Source organism: Lepisosteus oculatus, chromosome 5 (assembly GCF_040954835.1).
Source record: "Lepisosteus oculatus isolate fLepOcu1 chromosome 5, fLepOcu1.hap2, whole genome shotgun sequence".
Classification (NCBI taxonomy): Eukaryota; Metazoa; Chordata; class Actinopteri; order Semionotiformes; family Lepisosteidae; genus Lepisosteus; species Lepisosteus oculatus.
In genome coordinates, this window is record NC_090700.1 from 58,774,723 (window position 1) to 58,799,917 (window position 25,195).

A 25,195-nucleotide genomic window follows, 5' to 3' on the forward strand; every position below is an offset into this window, starting at 1 on the left:
TTGATGTGAGTAATGGTTTTATTTAAAAAACAATTATTTTAAAAAAGTGCAGGCACACTTCCTAAGACACTCACGCATATATAAAAAGCACTTGATATGTAACTCACTGTTAAAGCACAAAAACCATAGGGGAAAGAGCAATATAAAACAGGGCAGTGTGCGTGTTCTAAATACACACTTCGTTTTTATACTTAAAGTGCCAAGAAAAATAAAATTGCATATTACTTTAAAGTGTTGACTACTATGCCATTAACCCCAGCCATTATATTTCTAAATAGAACTCAGGTTTTAGCAACAACGACAGTATGACATCATGCTTTTTCACAGGTGAGCAGCTGACCACTGATGTCTGAAGATTTAAATGTCTTCAGATATCCAATCATTCTGAATTTCCTTTAAATCTGTTACCAGGACAGATGTGCAGTATACTATACAGAAAAACAAATGAATGCAAGGTATCCTTGCCATACAGCAATCAAAGGATACTTGCACTAAAACTGAGTTAAACGAACGGATTTGAATAAAGAAACTTTCTTAACACTATATGCTCTGATCTATAACAACTCCCCACAGAAACTGAAAGCAATTAATTCAGTGAAATTAAATGCTACTTAATTTGCCATTTCACAGGACATACTGCTTTGGTTGACTGTTAATGCTCAGTGCTCTTTCAGTTTGAGATATGAGATGAGCTGCTCTGTTGCTCAGCAGTCTGCATTCATGTAGGATATCTGTGGAAAGACAACACAGAACAATGTCCTTTATCATCAATCAAAGATTTACAATCTTTATTTCCTATTAGTGATTTACTTTCTTAAAATGCCATTAATTTAAAATCTAAGTCAGATTACAGACAATCTTAACAAAGCAGTTTAATTCTGTCTTCTATGTATTTAATTTCTTACTTGCTTGCTACACCAGTGGTCCAGTCAACTTCTTTATTAAAACCATGGCCAGGGCTAGATTACTAGATCACTATACGTTTTCTGAAACCATATTTGTGTTATTCACCATGTCAAATATCTATTAATCTAATTAAGAGATAACTTCATTAGAAAAAGCTCACGATACAGACTTCTTCTTTAATACCCTTTTTAGTCATAATTAGTTTAATGCTCATTAATCTCAATAGTGGTATATAATTACACATTTAGTGTTATTCTTTTATTTAATGATCCATTAAGTACAATCCTATAATGCTTTAGATTTTGTTTTGTTTTGCATGTGATTTTGATCTCTCGAATTCCACCACAGAATCCCTACAATAGCTATAGCAGAACAAAGAAACACTAGGAATTTAACCCAGACTTACACATCTGGCAGTTAGCCTTCATTTAACCTTGATTTGGGAGGGAAACACTTACCATTAAATTGTTTATAGGCTTCTTCGATGATTGCATTGTTTGATCGTTTAAGATCCCAATAGCCTTCTTCAACCCAAGGTTTACAATCAAGTACCTCTGGTAACGGACCATTTTTATAAATCCCTGCTATAAATAACATAGAAAAAAAACATATTTCACTTTCCAAGTAATTTCAACTGTAATAATAAGATGGCTTCAACAACCCTTAATATTCATAGCAATGATGCCTCCATTACCCACATACAGTATATTATTGCCATTATATTATATATTAAAAACCGGTATTTTCCTTTGTAAATGTGATATATTCTGTATTTCTGCCATGCAATATTTCTCAGAACAACCATTTGCAAAAATTGCCATTCTACAACAAGAACTACGGATGATTAAACCATAAAGCCTCTCTCAAGGCAAAACAAAATGTGGGCCTTATTCATGTTTAAGATGGATTAGTATTACTTTACTCTTGTCTCAGAAACGCCTTCATTGAAAATGCACTCCCCTTTCAATGTAATACTGTAGCATTATCTGACATTACAAACATCACTTTAAAGTAAAGACCTGCTTGATTTTTTATGATTAAAATGCAAAAAAACCTTTTAAGGAGTCATCAATGTCTCTGCACAACTGATATAAGTCACTGCCTCGGCCAGCCAACCTTTCACCTAGAAGAGAAGTAAAGTCCCACTGGTACCAAAACTTGTAAAGATTCCTCATAATCTGGGGAGTTTGGGTAATCACACTGCTGACACCACTAGAAAAAGCTTAACTGTTAAGTGTCAAGAATGCAAATCGTTCAGGGTGGTTTTTTTTTTGAATGAATAAAAACAAATCAGTTTGCGCGATGAAAACTTATTGTAGATGGAATTAAGTGATTTGTGTGTTTTTAAATATCCCGGCTTTACTGTACTTTGTAAAAACGTCAAAGACTGCACTATGATGCATTAATAAATGAGTGGCATACGAACTACATACATTACAGTAAGAGGGAGAAGTGGAAAGGTCTCTGGCCCTTTTAACCAGAAGGTTGCAGGTTCAAATCCCAGGAGATGTACTGCTATTGTACTCTTGGGCAAGGTACTGTATATTACTCTGATTGCTCCAGTAATGTGCCCAGCTGTATAGGTAGAAAACCTAAAACTCTTTGGATAAAAGAGTCAGACAAATAAATGAACACCAGACAATCAGTGTTCACCGCATGTGATGTTTCCTTTGTTGTGGAAAATAAACTTTTTAAATTTAAATGTGTTATTATTTTGATATGTACTAGAAATGACATTTTCCACAGATGAAAACTCACTTACCGTCTAACACTTTGATGTTTGGAAACATTTCTAGGATTATATTTCTATAAGATGTGTTCTTGCAAACTAAAAACAAACACAAACAATACATCATTTAATAATTTTATACATAGAAAATAACATTTTTAATTGTTACATTCTAAAAGTATGCAATACTTTATAGTACATTTACTTTACAAAGTTAAAAAAATGATTTAAAAATATCTTTTGAGGCTATCAAATTATCAAATAAATGTCTCATTTAACACTTTAAAATTTCATTATGTTGGATTATTTTATAAGGAAAAACTTGACATTAAATCTTTTCTGAATACAATGCTGAATTTTGACAGCTTCATTTCCACCATCTAGCCAGATCATTTTCCATTTCATAAGCTAAGCAAATCTGGCCCTCAACAATATTGGGATGAAAACCCTCTAAGGAAAATCAGGTTGCTCCTGTAAGTAGTTTTGTTGCATCTGTAGTTGATCAGAGACACTGTGTAGTGGTATAGATGCTGGCTCTTTGGAATCTAATGGAATAAAGTAAAACAAGGTCTTGACTACTTTGCAATAAAGGTTCCATGGCACTTTTCAAAAGAATAAGGATCTTATCCCCAGGGTGCTGCCTGAATTCCACCTTGGACTTGCATAGTCTAGCCTATATATATTTTCCCCTTAATTCAATCGGTGAAGTAACTTCTCATTTCTCCACCTGAACTGCTGTGCAGTATGTCTGCCGGTGTAAAATGCTCCCAAACGTCACAAAAGTATGCATTTAAGTGGTGGATAAAATGAGTTCCTTCCTATTGGTAAAGTGTTTTGTGATCTTGTGTGATGAAAAGCATAATATAGATGTAATTATCTGCAAGCTGTGCTCACCTGGATTGGTGTAGTTACAGGAAATGTCCTTAAGCCGAAAGCTCTCCAGTTTTCTTAAAGACTGAAGACACTGGAGATTTTCAAAACTAGATATTTCAATCACAAGAAAAAAACATTTTTTAATGTATACGAAATAAAAAAACTAAGAGATTTATTTCAGAGAAAAGATTGTGAAAGTATCTTTAAACTGATTTTAAGAATGCAACAAGTAAAACTGCATTCCTGTCCTGCAACTGTTAGGACAGAAGATAGTGTACCATTACATTTTCTTAAAATAACCTCTGACAGATAACAATATATAAAACAGGTGAAATCAAGAGAGAAGCTCAATACACCAACTAGCATTGATAGAACGGAAAGACTGGAAAAATACTATTTTGGTGGTCCTTATGTCTTCTGCACTTCACAGCATGCATTACTACACCAGCACAGATTCAAGTTGGAAAAATCAAATTTACATCACAGCCTCTTGTTAAGCCTCTGGCATTTGACAAAAAACACTCAGGAAAGTTAAGTTGGTTTAAACCCTTATTCACAGTATAACTACCCCCTAGTATTTCTCCACTATCATAAAAAATGCTGAAAGCAGGACGCAGTGAACTTTAAAATAGGTACACTATCATTGCCTTGTTGTTCATATTGCTGCCTTAAATTGTTTTATGACATGTATTCCTCTCAGAAAATGAATTTTCCTAAGCTGTGCACAAATGTAACACTATCAAGCAAATCTGATCAGGCAGTCTTTTGTAACTGGTAATTTTTAATCAAGGACCAGAAACATTTTAAGGATAAGCAGTGTCAAAATTTACAACTCCTCTGTGAATCCCTTCTGTGGAGAGAGTATGTAATTGTAATACATACAATTAGAAACTAGATCAAATTAGAAACTGAAAGACAATTAGAATAGTTTGAAGTATTCGCTAAAAATACAGACTTATGCAGCGGCTTACTCTGTGCGAGATATGGTAGGCTATTTGATGCTGAAGCCTTGATTAGATGTGACGATAAACCCAAAAGCAAAAAGATAAATCAAACAAGAACGGGTTTACTATCGGTGATAAATCCATTCCAAACAAAAGGCACTGATAAGTAAACAAGTATTTGAAATGTAATGTGTTTAAATTCTTATATTTGTACAGTATGTGTAAATGTAAACTATACAGATACCTATACTATAAAGTATTTTGTAAGTTTCTCATGACTGATGATTAAAACCTATCCACTGTTTACAGAAGACCCTTGGTTAGGAATAATCCTATTCTTCAGTAGTGAAAGCCTTTACACTTGTGTAAAGCTAAGACTATGTATTGTAATTAAATATCATGTCTTTTTGCTGCACTGCAGACAAAGATATAAAAGGGAAGCATTTATGGTCCATCTACAAAAAATATACCAGTATTACTGCAGCCTGTTCGCATGTAACACTGAAGAAATACTACCTGCTAATGAGGTTGCCGGCTACATTTAGACTCTGAAGATTGTCACAAAGGCAAATGGGTTCTGTAATTAGAAAAACATTTCATGCAGTTAGTGTCACTTAATTCTTCACAATGTAAATAGTTCTCAAAACTACACCAGAGACGAATACTACGTACATAGCACAGAGTACAGCTTCTGAATAGCTGAATCCAAATCCAAAATCCAACTTTTTTTAGCCTAATATGTATTCCCAGAAAATTGGCTTATTCCACTGAAAATAAACCTGATAAGTAAACATTTCAGCATAAGGCTCAAAAATAGAACCCAAGAAACCAGAAGATATCTAACATATTTGAGTACTTATCCATCATAAAAGATCACAATTTCCTTACCGAAGTTTGTGATCCTGTTTGCAGACAAATTAAGCACTATGAGAAGTTTCAGAGAAGCCAGAGGCTTTAAGGATGTGATATAATTTCCTGACAGGTCCAGTCTTTCCAAGTTTATGCATTCTCCTATACAACCCAGATCATATATGCCTGGAAAACATAAAATAGAGGACAATGTATTTTTAACTAAACATTTAAATTAAATTCAGCGTATTGTCCTTCTCTGCATTAGTGTATGTCTGAAAACATTTTATCAAATCTTCTTTAATATACATTTTTATCTTATGTCACAAAAGTGATGAAAAACTTCTTTTATGGAGGACAAAGTGTACTGGACACACAGGATGGGTTGAAAGCTCTTTTTTCATGCAAACATTCATAGAGACAGCAAGCAAAGGTGAAAAAATCAACCTACCCCAAAAATTAGAAGTAAAAGCTTATCACAGCAGCAAAACAAAAAACATGCTTGTTGTATTAAGAAATTTCTTACCAAGACATCTGAGCTTCAAGTACAAGACTGATTCCAAATCAAACTCTCCTGTTTTAGATTTCAGCAATGCAGCTGTGATTTTTGCAAATTCAGTCTCTGCAAGACAAGAGAATGAGGGCATGTGCAACTGTGTGAAGTGAAATGACACAAAGAGAGGTCCACCTATCTATTCTAATATCTGTAACCTAGCTGCACACTACACTTTGTCATGACTCATTGCTGCAGCAGAATCTCTAACACTGATTCTCCCTGATTCTTTGTCTATTCTGCTTGGTGGTAGAGTAGAGTAGAGTGGAGCTGCTCTATCATTCTATTATTAGAAGGCTTCTCAGAGATAACAAAATGCTATGAAAAAGAACAGAACGAGAAGGCTGTGTGAGGTTCTTCAAATCAGCATCTAACACAGACAGGGATTTAAGCCAAGGACTGACTACAGCAGCTTCTGACTGTGTGTGAGGTCATCATTAGTGGCTGTTGCTAAGGTATTCTGCCTTAAAGTTGAATTATATACTACCTATACACTGCAGATGAATATGAAAAGTTTCTCCTACTCTGTTCTGACTGTTCGAGATTGGAAAACTCTTTTTCCATATGCCACAATGGCATGAAAGATACACTGCAGAATTGCACTTAATGCTTCCTGCAGGTGATTAACAGCAGCGGTCTGAATTATACATGATTTTTTTTCTGATGTTAAAAGTAATTATCATTTCATAAATATTAAACAACAAATCTGAGAGTTCGTATTTCTGTAAAGTCAAACTATTACTGCAAGTAGCAGTAAAACTAGGAACTGTAAGCCTGTAAGTTTTTCAATGGGACTCGGTACTAGGAAGGAGTACACTTCAGTGAGATTTATTTTTTAAAATAAACAATTTGGTTAAATTGAAAACTGAGTTACAATTATATTTGAATCTGAGATATTTACCTGTGTGTTTTCTTGAATACTTGTGCATGTCCATTGAAAACCATGCAAATAAATGTTACAAGTTATAGGCTGTGATTCACGTTATCAGGATTCCTAGACCAGCACTTTTATCTAAAGCATCTTATATTGTGCAGTATAAGCACCAATTATTTAGATGGGCATTTTACTGGAACACTTTGGATTATGTATGTTCATCAATAGTACAACAATGTCACACATGGGATTTGAACTTGCTATCTTCCAGAAGTCTAACCACTACTGCCCAATGTCCATTGCTATAAAGCAATAAGCAAACGCGTTTATAGAATACGGCTAAGAATAAGTTGGCCAAAACGAAACAAAAAATACTATGAAAGTCAAATAATTTACGAACTACTAGGCTACACGGTGCTACCTGTATCTGTCTGTTTCATTAGTTTATTTAAATTAAGGCCTGCATATCAAATGCTACACTGGAGCTATCCAGGAAAACAATTGATTTCTCCCAAGCACACAATTGATCTTAGCGAACATTTACTTTGTTGTCCTTGAGAAGGGATTACTGCACGTCAGTCAGTGTAACGTAGAAAAACGGGGAGCGCCGAAATTCAAGGGCTTATTTCTCAATGATTATATGTGCGTTATCGCTCGATATACATGACGCTTCTGCACCAATGTGTCCTCAGGAACAGCCGCTTGGAGTCCATATTCCTTGTGTCCCTGTGTAGCTGAGAAGCTCAGTGCAGGAGACCCAGACATATTGGCAGCTGTATCAATCCGTTGTGCACACAGCAAAAAAAAAAGCAAGGAGGCTTGCCAAACAAACTTACCTTGGTCTTTGTCCTTTTTGAAATCCATCCCTCATGTTCTTAATTTGCCATACAGCATCTGATTTTAAAGCATTTTTATTTCAAATTTGCGACTATCGCCTGTGTGACTGGATCTCTTCCTATCGGAAGTTTATCGGATTCTGGTTTAATCATACGATATTCCACAGCAGTGCCTTTACACACAAAAAAAATTGCACCACAAAAGAAAAAAAAAACGTGTCATGAAATGTAGGAGTTTTAAATAGATAAATACACCCGGAAGTAAATTTTCTACATTTTTTGTGTACTCTCGTCGGTTACTAGGGTATTGTCAAGGAGACGGTTCAAAGGAGCGCAAACCGTTATCGCGAAAAAGGTTTGCAGCACAACGTTTCGATACACGGCAGTGTGTGCATGTCCCGGAAACCGGATCCGTTTCAATGTTAGGTCTGTTCTGTAAGGTGTATGTAGTTTTGTCCAGCGTGATCACGCCGCAAAATCCCCAAGTAAACTCCAGCGCTGGGGGGCAGACTCTCTGTTACTGTAACCCAGTGCTGTTATTTGCATCTTTTCGTGGTCACGCTATCAGTTGACTTGGACTCAAACTTGGTGATTGAGGTTGTTTTTTGTTTTTTTAAGTTTGCAGCCTGAGGCGCACGGTGAAATTTACACTGCACTTCCCCGATTAAACACACGATTGCTATGCACAAGAGCCTCCTTCCACCCGTGCAATGTTCAAGATGCAGCAGAAAAAGTATAGAAAGGTATATAAAAAAACAGTATAAAAAATACAGAATGCATAGTTGTTATTATGTCACGTGGCCTCTAACTTAACATTTATATCTTCGAAACATTACGTAGCTTTTCTTAATAATGTTCTTCTTCTTCTTCTTCTTGTTATCATCAATCTGAAGAAGACGAAAGTCCTGTGTATCTATTAATCTGATGTATCGCACCTTTTTTTTTGGGGGGACAACAACATTTGTTACGGGACAACGTACGGTATTTTATTTTTCTTTGTTCTTCAGCGTCTGCTATCTCACCTCTCGCCACTTCACCACCCCACTGTAATTTCACCCTTTTTCACACGTCCATGTGGGCAGACATTTATTCGGGGGGGGGGGGGGGGGGAGATCTGTGCGTCTCATTCGGGAACAATTCTTTGCAGTCGGTCCGCTATGTTAACGAAATGCAGTCCGTTCATGATTTACTGGTGCTATCGGTTCATACTGTATTTGAAGGGGATTCATTACCAGGAACTTGCCTGCCTGTTAAATTGACCACTAAGGTTTCTGTTAATCATTTCAGACTCCTGACGCTCTTTTGAGTGTTACAAGACGAAGTGTAAAGAGTGCACGTCACTAATATATTCTATACATCCTGTACATCCAGCCCTCTGCCACAAAAATCTCCATTACTCACAATTCCGTGATGGATGGACAATGCTCGCACACTGCGTACTTCACTAGAATTGGTCCACACTGAGCAACTATATCAATGGACACCAGAGCAACAGAGAGTGCCCCTGCAATGACCTGTATCACATGTAGAAATTTGTTATGTATTTTGCTTCCATTTCATGCGATACAAATAAACTATGGGCTTTCACTTTAATTCATTGCAGCCTGTTGATGTTACTAGGGTCCGTTCCTTAAAAAGGTAACATATTCATTTGTAATCATAAAGCCGTTTTCTGGCATAGTTTAAAACACAGGTAAATTATTAAGAATGTATTTTACCTTTAATAATTTCATTACAGGTGTGGAATCGTGGTCTGATCTATGATGACCATTACATTACATGCGTTATTTTTTAAGAGTCTTTACTGGACTGAGGAAAAAACTCATCTTTCAAGTCAAGTTCACCCCTTAATACATAAATGAATGCTTTTCAACATTTAAATTGAGAAGGAGTCAAACTGCGCCCCCCAAAAACAAACAAAAACTGCGCCTATTTACAGAGAAAACGGTACGATTATTATAAAATTACAGGTGTCAATTTAGAATGACGTGCTTTTGGAACACCTACAGTACTGGCTGTAAAAAAGGTAGGTGCTGTAAAAACATGTAATTCTATATTCTAAAATGCAAAATGTAAAAACGTAATAAAACGAAGGGGGGTGGCGGGTTATTATGTAAAACTAAAATATTGATGTTGCGTTTTTCTCATTTCCAGGTCGGTTCTCAATTCCATCACAGGATACAGTATGTTACTTCAGGCGCCGCCTTGTGGCTGTGTGTTACTAGTAGTGGCATTAAGTATCAGGGCGGTCTCTCACTGTAAGCACTGGTGTGGCCGTGGACAGCGGTCAGTGCTGAAACACCGTTTTTATACTTCCTAGTCCTTCCAGTATTCTTTTGCTACGGATGACAACAACTATATCTCAGCACGTTTCATCTTCGGGGATGGACTTAACGGACTTTTACTGTTACAGTAAAAGCAAAACTGTGAATTATATTTTGTCGTTTTGACACATCCCGCATTCTGGTCCACCAGGTAGTGGAAATTCAATGCGGGCTTGTAACTGTCTCCAGTCCGACCGACCACGCCGTATATATATGCCCTAAATGCCTAGAATAGGAAGGACGCCTCCAACCTCCAATGTGATGCATCTGTTTAAAAGGAAAATTACTCGGCTAAGATGGGTAATAAGCAAACGATATTTACTGATGAACAGCTTGACGCTTATCAGGTAAGAGCTTGATGAAGTTGGAGTTATCTGGCTTTTTCAAAATCTTTTTGTTGTTGTTGTTGTTCCCGCTTTGGTTTGATCTGTCCTATATATTTGTACAAACTAATTATTTTTTTCCTTGTGTCTTGAACTTCAGTAGTTGATTGCAAGTTTACCCTAATGCTCACCACAAACCTTAGGGGAAACCACGCAAAGACGGGTTTATCAGTTTGTACAGATACATTAAATTTTACGATAAGTGTTGTCATAGGGGCAGTAGCATTCACCTCTCGTGGTTTGTACAGCACACTTTGAATCCGTTTTTACTGTGGACTGCGGTTAAGTCAATATAAGCGAGATAAGCCACATAAAAGCGTTCACAACCCAATGTATTCCTTACAGTATAGTATAGTATGGCGAACTTATATATTCAGGAAACGTATAATACTAACGTCAAATTGAATGTTTTCGAAGCTTTATGTTTAAAAACTGTCATTTAAACGGTTGTAGTTTGAAGTGTTGTAATCACTGGTATTTTCAATAATATGAACACATTCGTACTCTTTAAGGTAGGCTAGGGTCCAACTGACATCAGTATTTATTGGGGTATCTGAGGGTACAATGTAATTTAGAAGAAAACCAGCGCAGCAGAACCTTGAGGAACTGAATAGTGGGCAGATTCAAAGATGAATTTTAGGAATAATTTAGTTAGTTATCTGGCTGTTACCTACAGTATTTATCCACGAAACAGATTGCTCATATAATCGATTGTTCTTTTTACATAATACATACTGTATAATGGTGTAAATGTATGGACAAAAGCAATAAAAAATTGATGGAAGATTAAGAAAATTGTACAATTATTAGAAACTGAACACAAAAAAAATTTCAATTTGCCTTTTGGTTGTTATTTTATTAGCTCATATTTTTTTTTATTAAGAGCTTCCAAATAATCGAAATTATTCCTTGCAGAAAGATGATTTAGTATTTGTAAAGAACTCTCTTTGAGCACCTAATAAAAACCACTGATATCAGTTCTGTAAAGTGTAAAGGAATACCGTCCATTAAAAGAAGGAATATAGATATGAAACATTTATTTGTTGTGTGATGTACAGTATGATTTCAGATTAAATTTAAATGCAAAACTAGAATTCTGCACAATTTTGCCTACTAGTACCCAAACATAATGGATTTTATTTATACCATTTTTCACTCCAGACAGTTGAGTTGGATTTTTAGTCAGTAATTACATTTTTAGTATTATTTACATTTAAATCCTCTTAAATTAGAACAATTAAAAACAAATGTCCCACTTGTAAAAGCAGAATTAAGGGGTCACAATTATGAAGATTTGAAATTAATCTCAAACGACGTTTAAGAAGTAAACACAGAGAAACAACCACTACGTTTGTGTTCTGCAGGTCTCAGTGTGTGCTCATGAGTCACTATTTAGTACTGTATGTTTTGAAATCATTACTGTTTGGACCAATACAGCTTCAGTACACAGTCTCAACTCTCTCATGATTCCTGACATTGTTTAAGGGAAAATATACTGATGAAGATGTGCGATACCTACAGGTAGGTCCTCTGATAGACTGGAACTGGATCAAGCATTCCTGTCCATTTGTGTCTCTCATGCAGCTGATCTTATGTTAGTACAGATCTCAACATTTTCTGTTATCTGGAATATTAAAAGTTTGCCTCTTCAAAAAGAAAAACATATTTTACCTCAATATGATTTATTGTTCCCTGATGCAATGATACAGCAGTATTCTGGTTTAATTATGCGTTCAATCTTAAAGTTTTGCACTTGCATCATTCAAACACAAGTGTACAAATAATTGCTACCAAATGATTTCATTTTGTATGTGGCAGATTGTGTTTGATAGAGGTGTTAATTAAGTCTATTAAATTAACAATGACATTTTTATACTGTATGTACAGTACACAGTATAGATCATGTTGTGCTGTTTGTACACCAGAGACTAGTTCAACACCAGTTTTACATGTTAAAACATGTTTACTCACATACAGTTTACCCACATTCCATTCAAATTCAATTAATTTTTAAGAAAAAAATATTAATATGATTTTTCAGCATTTTGGAATTATGCTCAGTATTTAAGCATTACACAAAGAACCAGTGTTTTTATTTCAATGAACAAGAATAAATTGAAGTTTTCTGCTTAAAATGCAATCTTTAAATTGTGTTTGTAGCTTACACAGACCACTGTTTCTCAGTCCCTTGTGGAGAAATTGTGGGAACGCTATGTAGTACTTTGCTTTCTTTTCATTTCTTAAGCAAAACTGTTTCATTTCTGTCCCATGGATTGACCAATGTCATGCCTTGGTGATACTTTGCACTGAGAGCTTTGGGACTAGCAATAGCATTCTTATTGCATTGCACTCATATGCCCTGCAATGTGTTCCTGATTGATAATGGTTTTGTTTTTATGAATAGGAATGATTCTTTGTTTTATAAATATTTTTTAAATAAAAATGAAAGGTTCTGCTGGCCACACGCAAGCAATATATATTAATATACAGTACATGAATACGCTCTATTCTTCTGTTTGAATATGTTCCGTTAATCTGCTCAAAGAATAAATATTTGAACCAAGAATTTGCTGAAAGATATTTTAATATCCATGTTTGCATCATATTTTAGTATTCAACTTAGCCAAAAGCAACATGTTTTGGTATTTTGATTCTATAGTTTAAATAGAGCTCTGTTACCTAAATATTAACACGTTAGGTAGACTTCACATATGACAACCTTATATATATATAGTGATTATTGTTATGTTTGACTTAACTGTCTGACAGTTGAGGCTGGTTTGTCGTATGTTATTGCTCTAGCCTTTCTGACCTCTTCATAGGTCTGTCTACAAGAAACCTGGCTTTTGTTCTTTGTAACAGTAACCTGCAGCTCTTAACGGACTGAAGGAGGGCTATCTTCTGCACAGCTTTTCTGGGTGATTCAGTGAAACTTAATAATTTATGCCAAGCAGGATGGTTAGATAGCTTACTTTGAAACCTAACCCTGAAAAGATAATGTCCCTGGAGCCTCTTTGGTTACTTCTGATAGTCTTAATAAGCCCATTTAAGCAATGAAAAATTCTGAAGGTTCTCCCATTATTCTATCATGTGCTTTGAGATGCCTTGTTCATAAACATCTTGTGTATTTACATGTCCTGTATCAGGCTGGTCAGTGATTGATCTTTTAGTTGTGTGGTTAAAATTGTCTAGCCTTTTTTTGTGGGAATGAGAATTTCGTAAATGGTAAAGTAACCATTTTAAGACACAGTTTTCATGTCACTCTTAAGCAAATAAAAAAACAGGTGAAGCTCAGTGAGCCCACTGAAGCTCAGCAGGTGTGGGTCTGGTCAGTACCTGGATGGGAGACCTCCTGGGAAAAACTAAGGTTGCTGCTGGAAGAGGTGTTAGTGGTGCCAGCAGGGGGCGCTCACCCTGCGGTCCATGTGGGTCCTAATGCCCCAGTATAGTGACGGGGACACTATACTATAAACCGGTGCCGTCCTTTGGATGAGATGTAAAACCAAGGTCCTGACTCTCTGTGGTCATTAAAAATCCCAGGGTGCTTCTCGAAAAGAGCCTCCTAATAATCCCCATCTATGAATTGGCTTCATTACTCTGCTCTCCTCCCCACTGATAGCTGATGTGTGGTGAGCATTCTGGCGCACTATGACTGCCGTTGCATCATCCAGGTGGGGCTGCACATTGGTGGTGGTGGAGGGGATCCCCATTACCTGTAAAGAGCTTTGAGTGGAGTGTCCAGAAAAGCGCTATATAAGTGTAAGTGTATTATTATAAATATATCAAGTCACCAAACAAATCTCCTCACTGTTCTCCAACGCATTTCCCAGGTGGAATTGAAACAAACCTGTGATTAAGATAAACATAACCTTCAGAGGAATTGGATTATTTTTAAAAAAGGGGGAATAAAGCAAATCTAGGCACTGTTTTTTCTGATCGTGCTTTCTCTCAGCAGCAGCTGTATTACAGTGTGAGTGGAATCAAGACTTTTCTTGGCCAAGGTGCTCCTGTGAGCTGGAATCCCCACTCATGGCTGCCTGCCCTTCCCCTCAAATTGAGGAAACTGCCAGGTCTGCTTGGCCAGGTAGAGTTTCCTGGCCTCACCTTCCCTGTGACGAGTGACAGCCACGGACACCAGAATTTTCCACCTTTAGCCCAGAGAAATCTACATCCCAAAGCCACAGTGCAGTGTCTTATATTTCCTTTAGCAGCTGGCTGTTAAGGTGAAACCTGCTCAGAGGCCCACATGCATCTGAGAGGCATCGACCCAGCGCCCTTTGTGCTAAATTAGTTTAAGAAACAGATTCAGAGAAAAGGCATCGATGTTTTCTATACAACAATGCTGTCTGAATCGTTAACACTCAATCAGTGGTCACCAGCTAAGTGGTCAGATTAACACGTAATTACTGCCTTAACTTCCTGAGGGCTTGTGAATCATTTGTGTAAAGAAGGTTAACTCTGTCCTGTATTACAGCACCAGAGAGCAACTGCTATTCTTTAGTTAACATTTAAACAAATGGCACTGCTTAAAACAGGCTGAAAGAGAATATGAAAATTACCATATGGCTAAATTATCAGTGACATGTTCTTAACCTTTGTGTATGAATAAGTTTCAGATGATGGCTTAACAGACACCTTTTGCTGGTGTTTTCTTAACACACCAATGTATTACGTGTGAAAAACAGGATTGATTTTGACCCCTTCTCTTGGGACTTCTTCTTGGGACTTGAAGATTAACTTGTGATATTTTTTGTCTTATAGGATTGTACCTTCTTCACACGTAAAGAAATCCTACGGTAAGTGACGATTTTCTCTTTGTTGCTTTCTCGTAGTGCCATTTTATTAAGTCTTGCTGAATGGGAAAAAAAGATCATTTCACCTCACTCAAGTGCATTTTAGGTAGTGCTGTAAGTCACATTATGAAGGTCCCCACCAATTTCAATTGGTTTCTTTGTAATAAAATGGTAATCTTTATTTTTTAAAAAACCATGTATGTGCTCTTTAGCTGTATCTGGTCAGTGTGTCCTTGTCTCTGTTAATCAGAAGGCTTACTGGTTCTGTGTAATGTGTTGTTAATTATTAGAATACCTCATTCAGAGAAAGGCTGATTGTCATGTTGAAGAAGTTGATGTAAATCTCAAGTTACTTACTGCTCTTCTTGATAGCTAAGCAATAAGATGTGTCTCTTACAAGAATGTTAAAAAATCTATCTTAGGACTCTAGCCATCCTAATGATGTGTATTAAAAAAAGTGTTTTTTGCTGTGTAGCCAAAATGAGACCTACTAGCCATGACGCAATGTCAACATCCCTACTTAAATCTAGCTTCTTTGCTCTTCGTCTACTTGTTTCTAGCCTCATAAATGAGTCCTTCAAATCTGGTCTGCCACTGTGGCATCTGTGATAGATTATAAAGTGCTTAATAACTGCCATCCTATTTCCAATATTGAGTTTCTTCCATCAATTCTGTAGTGGGTGTACAGTTCAAGTGCAAATTTACATCTAACAAGGTGTAAATCTTTCCTGGTGGGATTTAGACAACACTAAAACAGCCTTTATCAGTCAGTGACTTGCTGATGATTTCTGACTCTGGTTCACTTAATTCTCATGCTGGTTTCAAGTACAAATTTTGATACTATGAAAACTATTTAGAATTACTAGTACTTCCCTTTGTTGATTTTGTTGATTTATTACCTTGCTAATAGGAATCAATTGGGGTTTATTGACTGTCTTAAATTGGGTGAAATCCCATTTGCTCAGGGTGTTCCACAGGGTCCTGTGTAGGGAACTTTACTCTGTAGTATATACGTTACCTCTTCCTCAGCTTGTTCTACATTGTTCATGACATTGGGCTTCACTATTGTGCTGATGACACTCAAGAGTTTTATATTCTCTCATTTTTTGGACCACTGCATCCAAAACCAAGCATATTCCGTGACATCAAAACCTGGAATGCTACATTTAAGATAACAGACTCAAGAAACCTCAGCTACTTTACTTGGATAACCCTGACGACAGAGCCAGGACAGCAGAATCTGTACCCTTACATTTGCAGAGATTCTTTATGATCTATTATGATCAAACTATAAATATATTAGAACTAACTCATTGCCCGGTGGGGGGCAACCTTTGGACCTGGGACAAGCAGATGTTTATTGTCCCCCACTGGGAGTTTTGTTTACCTTCCATCTGTGCCCACATAGTCAACTGCTGCTGTACAATATTATTAACTGCTACAGTACATATGTTCCTATTGTGGTCTATAAATCATGTATTACTGCTGCAGTTTCTGCTTTTTGCAGTGCCTTCCTGATATTAAGACAGATAGAAGAAACTTTTTTACGCTAAGCTAAGATCAAGGCTATTCATAGAATCAACTCCCAGCAGCAACTACACAAGTCTGTAATTTTTAGTGTTGTTGACAGTCTTGAAATTAAAACCTTGACTGAAGTTATTATTTTTGACCCTTTATTGTCATTTGAAGCTCATGCTAGTAACGTTGCAGTGATATAATTTTCCTATATCATAGTGTCAACACTATATCATAGTGTTGTCCAGGGAAGGTCCTTGTTCTGTCTATCTGATGCTGAAAAATACATGCCTTAACTGTCACTTAATGCAAAGTCTTGCTTTTCGATGTTTAATGTAACCTTCCACCAGGCAGGGAGCTGCGTCAGCATGCGTAGGCTGCAAAGGAACAAGTAAAGTTCCATGCTTATTCCATGCTAGAAACAGAAGAAGAGAAACACAACGTTTCGGCTGTGGAGTCACTTCGCTTGACACCTGAAGAGGGCTACACAGCCGAAACGTTGTGTTTCTTTTCTTCTGTTTTCAGCATGGAATAAACCTTTACTTGTTCCTTAATTTCAACCTGCTGTACTGCTTTTCTTACCATGGGTATCTTCTAATATGCAATAATAGGCTTTGGCATATTCAGAATTCAGAGGCGTGTGTCTTAACTAAAATTACTCTTATACTACATCTTTATATCACTTCTATTCAGAAATTCCATTGGCTCCCTTTGAAATTTAGAATGGATTTTAAGGTTCTCCTCTTTGCATAGACTGTAGGATAACAGACTAGCTTGATCTTACCTCAAGGACTTGCTGCAGGAATACAGCCCAACACTTTAAACTGAGATCAGCTAGTTCAGGACTTCATGGTGGGTGATAATGTCCTCCTTCTATGCAGCTCTGCATGACTGTGGAGCTCATTGTCCAAATCCATTGTCAACGCCTCAGTCATTTTCCCACTGACTTTAAGAGCTGTGGTGTTTCTTTGTGAAGCTTCCATGTATGCCTGTAATTTCCTAAAGAACAACAACAATGACAACATAATTGTTTTTTGGAGTGTGCTTAGTTTTGAGTCAAGTGACAACATGACATCTTAACATGAACAACATTAACGGGAAATCTTAAAACTTACGACATGCTTCCTGTGGAGCGTACATTTAACATTGTGAAAGGAAATGAACTGTGATTGTCCTACCTGACCTTTAGAATGCATCCCTACTTGACAAAATGAGAAGCAGTGCAAAACTGAAGGATTTGAAAAAGTGTTGGTTCAGAATATAACTTGCATTCCAAACTACTGAACTTGTTTTTATGATCTACCAACAGTGCAAATTGGAAAACGCCAATGATGTCCTCATGATAAACAAAAACATGAAGAACACTTTTATACATCCATTGGACTGTATGTAATTTATGCTGGTTCCACTCATATTCTTGCTTATTAGTTGTAGTAGGTAGCTGCGTCAGCAAGTGTAGGCAGTAAAGGAACTAGGAATAGGTTTATTCCATGCTTAAAAGAGAAGAACTAAGATGTATGGAGCTGAAGAAAGCTCCACAGCTGAAACGTGTTTCTTTTCTTCTGTTTTCAGGATGGAATTAACCTTTACTTGTTTCTTCTTCCTTAATAATAATAATAATAATAATAATAATAATAATAATAATAATAATAATAATGTTTCTTTATTAGCCCTATACAATTCCTTATCCTGTAAGTGGATTGGAGGTTAGTCTCTTAAATGCTTTCTTTAACTTTTTTTTTTTTTTAAGCTGAGACAGGCTTCTCTCCTTATCAAAAACTCCTATGTAAACAATGAAAATGATAGAAATATTCAATCAGAACTTTGATATTCTCTCAGATCTAATTTATGCTCCTGGGCATAGAAGTGTGTTGTAGTTTTGCAAACTTAACTAAATTCTTAAATCACTTTCAAATTCAATTACAGTACATACGATATCTGCTTTCCTTCGTTACCAAGGTTATTCAGTATTGTGTTCAGCCTAGTGCCTAGTCATTGTTTTTTTCAATGGTGTGTTTATGTTATAATAAATAATTAATTATTTAATATTTATTATAATTATAATTAAGAATGTAAGAAAGGTTACAAATCGTGGGAGGTTTTTCAGCTTGTGTTGCTTATTTGGGTGTTAGCAGCACATTGATCTAAGAATTTTATTTAGCTGTTTCTTGAATAAAGGCTTTGCGACAGATAGTTGACTTTGCTCAAGGACTATGGAAAAGACAAAGGCCAAGGATTAGAAATTACCTTTCCAGAATAAAAAAATAAGCTGTATTAATCATTTATCTCTAATTATTGTTGTCGCTAGTGCTGTTGTCTTAGAAGCTCATAAAATTTCACTTGTATTATATAGGAGTGTTGCTGTTACTAAAGTCAATAAAAAATTAACTGATATTTACCGATAGAAATTTTCCAAAAGAATTGATGGTAGCAAACACAGTGACACATAAGTACTTATGTCTACATAAGTAACCAAACCTTCATTTTAAAGGCCATTATTTTACCTCAGTAATTCTTTTTTTATTTGACCTCAGTAATTCTTTTTATTAACATATATAATGAAATGATTGTACTGTAAGTAATCAAAGTGAATTAATAAATAAATTGTAAATAATCCAGTGAATTTTAGTACACACATCATCCATGCATTCATATTCATAAGACATTCACTGAATCCATAAATCACTCAGTGTCAGCCTCCTTGGGACCCTGAGGTCCTCACTGAATCTCATTATATACCGTTTCTCATCTCAAGCCAATAAAAAATCATCGCTGTTTTGGCCTCAGTTGGAATTTGATGAGACTGGGGTTGTGTGCTCAACGAGACCAGCCTGAGCCACTTTGAAAATTTACAGCTCATGTGAACTTTAGCTGCCTGCTTTGTATTTCGTTATGGGAACTTTTTCACGAATACTACATCCACACTGAGGAGGCAACCTGCAATCTCTCTCCTTGACATCTAGAATCAAAACACTGTCTCCCGAATAAGGCCTTTTTATACTGCACGTCTTGAAAGGCATTATATTGTGCATTTCCATTTCTTTTTATTTTGCATTTGCTCTCATTTTAAAATTCCTCAAAGTTAAAAGGGAAGCCTTCTAGTCTGTGCAAACCTGGTCCTTTTCATATCTGGGAAATAGCTGTGTGTCTTTAGGATGAAAAAGTAAGATCTGCTACAAATAAATTTGCGCAAACGTTTATCCTCAAATCAGCTGAAGTCTGAGAACACTTTATTTAAGACTGAAAGATCACTTGTCTCTTTGAAAAGTGCACCACAGTGACATTTAACTCTGTAACACGATCTGCCTCAGTACAACATGGTATCATTTTTGCTTGTCTATCAACTTTGTCTTGAGTTAAGGATATTATATAATTCAACTGGCTTGATGGATCTGTGTGTGATTTCTCTGTTTTTATGACCTGCTCTTAAACATACTGATGCAGAGATCTAAGATGCATGTTTTGTATTATTTTGCTCAATTGTAAGCAGTTTCTTCTGTTTGTTTATAGAAGTAAAAAAATAAAAGAGCAAAACCTTCTACGTTTACTGAGCAGTAAACGTAGGTATCTACTGTACCTAATGATTATTACATTTCTAATATTTTTAAATTAATTAGCCTGCAGAAACTATAAAGCAAGCCTTTTGAATTAATCTGATGTTGCACAGCAAAATATATATGATCTAGTCGTTTAATGGGTGTTTGTATTGTTATGTTTAAAGATAGCTTAAGGGTTGATAGCTTGAGGCCTTTTGCAAACGTATATGTTACCTTATTTATGGATTATATATGCAAGTTAAAATCAGCATTTATAAGAGATATGGGTTGTTTTGTATGATATACTTTGTACAGTAAATATGCATATAATGTCAATATAAGATAGCAGCAATGCCTATTGTCTCCCTTAAGATCAAATGTTTATGTGATCTTTGATTCACTCAACTCAACAATTTGAAAAAATTCAACTTTTGATTTCTAAATATAGCATAAATGTACTAAGACTGGGGATAATAGTTGCTTCTTTCAAGACCCCCTTTGATCAATACAGCCTTGCTAATCAGCTCAATACATTACTCACTGTTTTTAATGATGCACTGAACTGATTTGCCGAGATAGGCTCTGGCTTCTCCGCGACACTGAATTGAAGTGATTAGAAAATGGATGGATTGATGAACTGACTCTCTTATCAATTGTATTGCTAATCCGATGGCCATAATCCTTCCCACGACAGCTCTAGTACAAATTCAGTGTGAAGATCATGCAGCTTGGGCCAAAAGAGTATAGGCAAAACTGTGTATTCATAGAGAGATTAGATCAATGGCCAACGCGATTTACTGCACAACTGTTTCTGCAACAATGTGATTTCTTTTTCCCTTGGCCCTATCACAATCTCTGCTGTTACTGGAATGAGCTGATAGCAAGCAGTAAACCGTATAAAAGCCTGAACTGCCACTGTGACAATGCCTTTGTCACAGCTGCCCATATTGCAAAAAAGGAAAAATAATAATTTAGCTGCTCTTTCATATTCATCTAATCATCTTTCTCAGTTCCCTCTCTAGGTTTGAATTTAATTAACTGTCATATTTATGCAAAGACTTGCTTTTCGGCATTGAATGAAACTGCTAAGTAAAATAAAGTTAACTTATTTTTTAACTTTGTCATCCAACGTTTTTCATCAACTGCGTGAAAATTTATCCTGTTCTGCAGGTGCCTTAAACACCTTAGACACAATCAAGAATTACTGTATATAAATGTGTTAAAAGCATCAACAATGTACACAATTCCAGTTGTATTTTTGGCAATTAAAACTGCGTTGACTGTTTATTAAATTGACTATTTAACAACACAGTTTTGGTGAGAATAAAACAAGCAACGTATTAGCAATATTTAATTTGTGCTGCATCTACCAAAATGTGATGTAAACTACACATGAGCAGCCTATAGGAATTTTATCAGTCGAGTCTAACTGAGTCTCATATTCTCAGGGTAGTGGGTTTGTGTCCCACGTTGGGTGCCAGGTCCTCTATGTTGGAGGTAGGGCACAAGGCTAACAACCCTGTCCCATAAAAAACTAATGTTACAGTAACAGTAACAGGATATTGCAGCCCCTACATGCCACTAACTGACTTATTGACTGGTGTTCCTTGTCATTAACATAATTTTTTTTTTCTCTGCACACCCATAAAGCTAAAAAGCTGCTTTTGTGCTACAAAATACCGATTTTCAGGATGAACTGTCTATAAATAAAAAGTCAGTAGAGTCATTGAAATGTGCTTCCGTATAAAGAAAGACAATCGCTGAGTGAAAAAACAGAACAATGCAAATTGGCCGAGACATTTTCACAGCAAGCATGTTCCCCAAAGCCCTTTGATCACAGTGCTGACGTGATAAAATTTCACATTTAAAGAAAATGATTGCCTGGAAAATTCAATTCTCATAATCCCTAGCTTCTATTTTGTACAATAAGTATAATGAAATACAAATTAAACATGATCAATAAGTAAAAGACCTAGAGTGCAATTTTCCCTGTGGGCAAAATTCCTTCTGAATTAATTTACTATAAGAGAAATAAAGTTAGTGAAGTGTAACAACTTACTTTAGAATGGTTTAAGTGTATTACACCACCACACTTTGTTCTATACAGCTTGGAAATACATGAACTGTTTCCTGTGCCTCTGGACTGTTCTTGAGGTTAAATTAATATGATTGTATACAAAAGCACATAGAACATTCTCGCTTACACGTTGGTATGGCAGTTTCTATTACCTCAATACCCTTCTGCTGTTTTTTAACCATTGTGTTGGATTTTTTGTATGGACGTGTTAATTGAATTTAAAAGTAAGACGAGAGCAGTGTATTTTCTGGATGAAACTCAATTACGATTCAATTTAGCTGCTGGCTTTCCTGCATTAGAATTATGAAGCCATTTGATTGCAGCGATTCTCACTAGTGAGATAGACGTTTGAGATTTATAGGGAGTACTTTGTTATTTTAGATTATTGTGCATGATCAACAGAAAGACATACTATATATTGATTTTATTAGTTGTTGCAGGCAAGGACTGCCATGAGCCCCACTGGAACACAGGGTAGTTATAGATATCAGGAAAATTGAATATGGAAAAGATAAATACTGTAGGTAACATTATCTCTGGTAATCACAAAGGACTTCTTGCATCAAAAAGTAATTGGATATATGTGACATATTTACTATACTAGAATTATTCTAATATGCCTTTAAATATTAATAAAGCTTCTTATCAGACTTCTTATTAAATATGGAATTATTCCTCGCTAATGTGTTTCAAACCTAGCCTGGATTCAATACACTTTATCAGCTGATAGAATATAGCATTGCCTGTGTAATAAGGATTGTTTTCTTATGGTTTGACATTTTTTGGGGGGGGGATTTGAGCAAATTAAGTATATATTTGTAGATATTTTAATTATGTATATTTGCCATCCTGAAAGTGAACTCCATAGCGCAGAAACTGCCCTGTTCAAGGTCACTTATGATCTTCCATTAGCTTCTGATTCTGGTTCTTTTTCTATCCTCATTGTTCTTGAGCTCAGTGCTTCTTTTGACACTGTTAACCATGATATCTTACATTCTCGTTTTGAGACTGTGTTTGGAGTTTCTGACGCTTCTCTTCAATGGCTCAAGCCATACCTCACTGACCTTTGTCACTTTGCCCCTCTTGGCGGATTTAGCTCTGTAATTAGACTTGTTAAGTCTGGTGTTCCTCAGGGCTCGATACTTGGCCCCCTACTTTTTAGTATTTACATGTTTCCACTTGGTCAGCTTTAAGATCACATAGCTTCAATTATCAGTTCTATGCTGACAATACTCAAAACTACGTTCATTGTATCTCTGACATAAAAACATGGATTTCCTTAATCTAAGCTGTGACAAGACTGAAGTCATGCTTGTTGGCACCCCCCATCAACTTTGTAAAGCAAGTTCTGTAACCCTATCTGTGGATGGTACTGTAACTTGAGCTTCAGTCAAAATTGAAAAACGTGAGGGTGATATTTCATTCATGCTTGACATTCGTCCCGCATGTGCAACATATTGTGAAAACATTATTCTTTCACCTCAGAAATGATCAGTTAGTTATCACTAACTGTTGCTGAAAAGCTGTTGAACACATTTGTCTTCTCCTGCATTGACTACTGTAACATTCTATTCGCTGGGGTTTTCTAAATCCACATTAAATAAACTCCAGTATGCCCAAAATTTGGCTGCCAGAATCCTGACCAGGTCTGGTGCAAGTGTTCACATTACTCCTATCCTGGAGTCCTTGCACTCGCTTCCTGTCAAGTTTCGTGTCGACTTCAAAATCCTCATGCTCACCTATAAGGCTCTGCATGGTTTGGCACCTCAGTACCTGTCTGAGCTACTATCGTCCTACTCCCCACCTCGCAACCTTCACTCTTCTAACTCTGGACTCCTATCTGTCTCCCAAGCCTGTCTACACTCTATGGATGACAGGGCCTTCTCCTGCTGCGCCCCAAAGCTCGGGAACTCTCTCCCCAAGGATAGCAGAGACTCACCTTCTCTAAATTCCTTAAAATACAGACTCAAAACCTTCTTCTTCAGAAGGGCCTTTATTTAACTGGTTCTGTTCTATACCGCTCTGCTCCTACCGTATTCAGTGCCCCCATCTACTGTCTCCTGTCATTGTGTATTTTCATTGTGCATATCTTGTGTATTTTTTTGTTCTTGTTTTTCTGTAAAGCGCTTTGAGAAGCCACCTTTAAAGGCGCAATATATGAAATAAAGTTTATAATTAGTTTTCCAATATCTGTAGAGAGAGTTATCACATTTCTTTCAAATTTAAATGTATTTTTTTTACAGAACAGAATTAGGATCATGCCGGTCTATGTAAATATGATTTCTTTGAACAATGCCAAAAATCAAATGGCATTATCACTTCACTGAGCCATAATTGTGTGTTTCGACTCTACATAAATAATAATGACTCCAAAATATGAAGTAAATCATTTTATGGCACATCGTGTAGATGATCATGTTATATGTGAAGAACACTGATCAGGGTATGGGCAATGAGAAATGACAGGCTGAGGAGTGAAACCTGAAGCTCCTAAAACAACTACGATAAAGCACACCTTTCCTATTGGATAAGACAATAGAGAAAATACAATAATTACATATAGTCTGTTTTGTTTTAGGTTAACAGTTTATATGCCCCTCTGGATTTTCTGTTTTCTTTACTTTGTTGTTTTTCGTAATTAGTCATTAGGACTGTCTCTCAGCTAGCATCAGTCTGATATAAAAATGTTTAAAACTAAATACCTCTGAGAGCCATATACTATAAACAGAATATAGCTCTGTAAAATCATGTGCTGACATTATGGAATGGAAAAAGCCCAATACATGAAAGAAAAATAAGCATCGATTGACACTTCTGGTAAATGGTCTCATCAAGTTGTGTGCTGTATACAGTATGATTGACTGTTTGTCAACATAGGGGCTGCTTACTACAGCTTTTACACTGGCTGAGGGACTATCTCCATAAACTAGTTTGAATTATTGATTCAGTCTTGTGCTGTGAGCTCATATCCTAAATGAGGTAGGTATGTGTCAGAGTAGAATC

At 36.2% G+C, this 25,195-nt stretch overlaps 2 protein-coding genes across 3 annotated transcripts in view; one reads left to right on the plus strand and one right to left on the minus strand.

Annotated features, from left to right (window-relative positions):
• On the minus strand, positions 1–7,970 carry lrrc61 (leucine rich repeat containing 61). Its single transcript, XM_069190725.1, has 9 exons — positions 7,565–7,970; positions 5,828–5,923; positions 5,341–5,487; positions 4,969–5,029; positions 3,530–3,615; positions 2,669–2,734; positions 1,961–2,029; positions 1,365–1,490; positions 1–731 (listed from the first exon to the last, which is right to left on the minus strand). Exons 1-9 carry the CDS (start codon positions 7,590–7,592, stop codon positions 625–627), a joined length of 786 nt encoding a protein of 261 aa, XP_069046826.1. The 5' UTR covers positions 7,593–7,970; the 3' UTR covers positions 1–624.
• A 1,755-nt stretch (positions 7,971–9,725) lies between these two features.
• Positions 9,726–25,195, plus strand: part of cib2 (calcium and integrin binding family member 2) — a 38,016-nt gene continuing 22,546 nt past the window's right edge. For both annotated transcript variants that reach the window (XM_006628920.3, XM_015343432.2), the window contains exons 1-2: positions 9,726–10,235; positions 15,033–15,067. In XM_006628920.3, the coding sequence (XP_006628983.1) occupies positions 10,185–10,235; positions 15,033–15,067 (86 nt within the window). In that variant the 5' untranslated portion in view covers positions 9,726–10,184. The remainder of the gene's footprint in view (positions 10,236–15,032; positions 15,068–25,195) is intronic.